Genomic DNA, 1,254 nt, shown 5'->3' on the forward strand with positions numbered 1-1,254 from the left:
TTCCCCCCTTCTGGGGAAGTACTGAAGGCCGCCACCAGAAATTAATCTGCTGTTGCTTCCTTAAATAATCACGGAGAGACATTGTTGTGAACTCTGTTACCCTTGATGAGTCTGGCGTCTCCAAGTGTGTGTCATTACCGTCTTTGCTCTCACTCATGTGTCTGTCTGCACTCAGTGCCTCTGTGTGTCGCTGTCACCCATGAGCCTCTAGGTGTCTGTCACCCATGAGCCTCTAGGTGTCTGTCACCCATGAGCCTCTAGGTCTCTGTCACCCATGAGCCTCTAGGTCTCTGTCACCCATGAGCCTCTAGGTCTCTGTCACCCATGAGCCTCTAGGTCTCTGTCACCCATGAACCTCTAGGTCTCTGTCACCCATGTGTCTGAGTGTGTGTTGCTGGCGCACCCATTCCCCACCTCCCTGTCCCCCAGATAACACACAGGCAGCACAGGCAGCACAGGCAGCACAGGCAGCACAGGCAGCACAGGCAGCACAGGCAGCACAGGCACCACAGGCACCACAGGCACCACAGGCAGCACAGGCAGCACAGGCAGCACAGTCAGCACAGGCAGCTCAGGCAGCACAGGCAGCACAGGCAGCACAGGCAGCACAGGCAGCTCAGGCAGCTCAGGCAGCACAGGCAGCTCAGGCAGCACAGGCACCACAGACAGCACAGGCAGCACAGGCAGCACAGGCAGCTCAGGCAGCACAGGCAGCTCAGGCAGCACAGGCAACACAGGCAGCACAGGCAGCACAGGCTAAACACGCAAGAAACGACGCGGTAAATGTAGAGATTATTCCTTAGAGAGAATTATGATTATTTACATTAAGAGAGTGAGTGAAGTGTTTGAGTGAATGCGTGCAGGAATGAATGGGTGAGTTTATGTGTTAATGAGTGCATGTGTGAGGGCGTGGTGGGATGAGAGAGAGAGAGAGAGAGAGAGAGAGAGAGAGAGAGAGAGAGAGAGAGAGAGAGAGAGAGAGAGAGAGAGAGAGAGAGAGAGAGAGAGAGAGAGAGAGAGAGAGAGAGAGAGAGAGAGAGAGAGAGAGAGAGGAGAGAGAGAGAGACAAACAACATTGCAGCTCTCACCTGACTCACCACAGAAGCCAGGCATGTGGGGAAGGATGTGCCAGGGTCAATATTAACAGTCACCTCCGGCGTCTGTGACCTGCTGGCGGGGGTTATTTATTTAGTTTCTTAGTATTTTAATTTAAGGCTCAAGAAATCCCACAGTGTGAATTAAATTCTCACAGAC

At 53.2% G+C, this 1,254-nt stretch overlaps 1 protein-coding gene across 1 annotated transcript; it reads left to right on the top strand.

Moving 5' to 3' along the window:
- The first annotated feature begins 374 nt into the window (after positions 1 to 374).
- Positions 375 to 803, top strand: LOC138355760 (testis-specific gene A8 protein-like). Its single transcript, XM_069311196.1, has one exon. The coding sequence runs from the start codon at positions 375 to 377 to the stop codon at positions 801 to 803; it is 429 nt and encodes a 142-aa protein (XP_069167297.1).
- The last annotated feature ends 451 nt before the right edge of the window (positions 804 to 1,254 follow it).

Source organism: Procambarus clarkii, chromosome 6, assembly GCF_040958095.1.
Source record: "Procambarus clarkii isolate CNS0578487 chromosome 6, FALCON_Pclarkii_2.0, whole genome shotgun sequence".
NCBI classification, from domain to species: domain Eukaryota; kingdom Metazoa; phylum Arthropoda; class Malacostraca; order Decapoda; family Cambaridae; genus Procambarus; species Procambarus clarkii.

Bases quoted from the DNA above. Each gene is read 5' to 3' on its own strand.
- LOC138355760 (XM_069311196.1), top strand. From the start codon at position 375: ATGTGTCTGAGTGTGTGTTGCTGGCGCACCCATTCCCCACCTCCCTGT.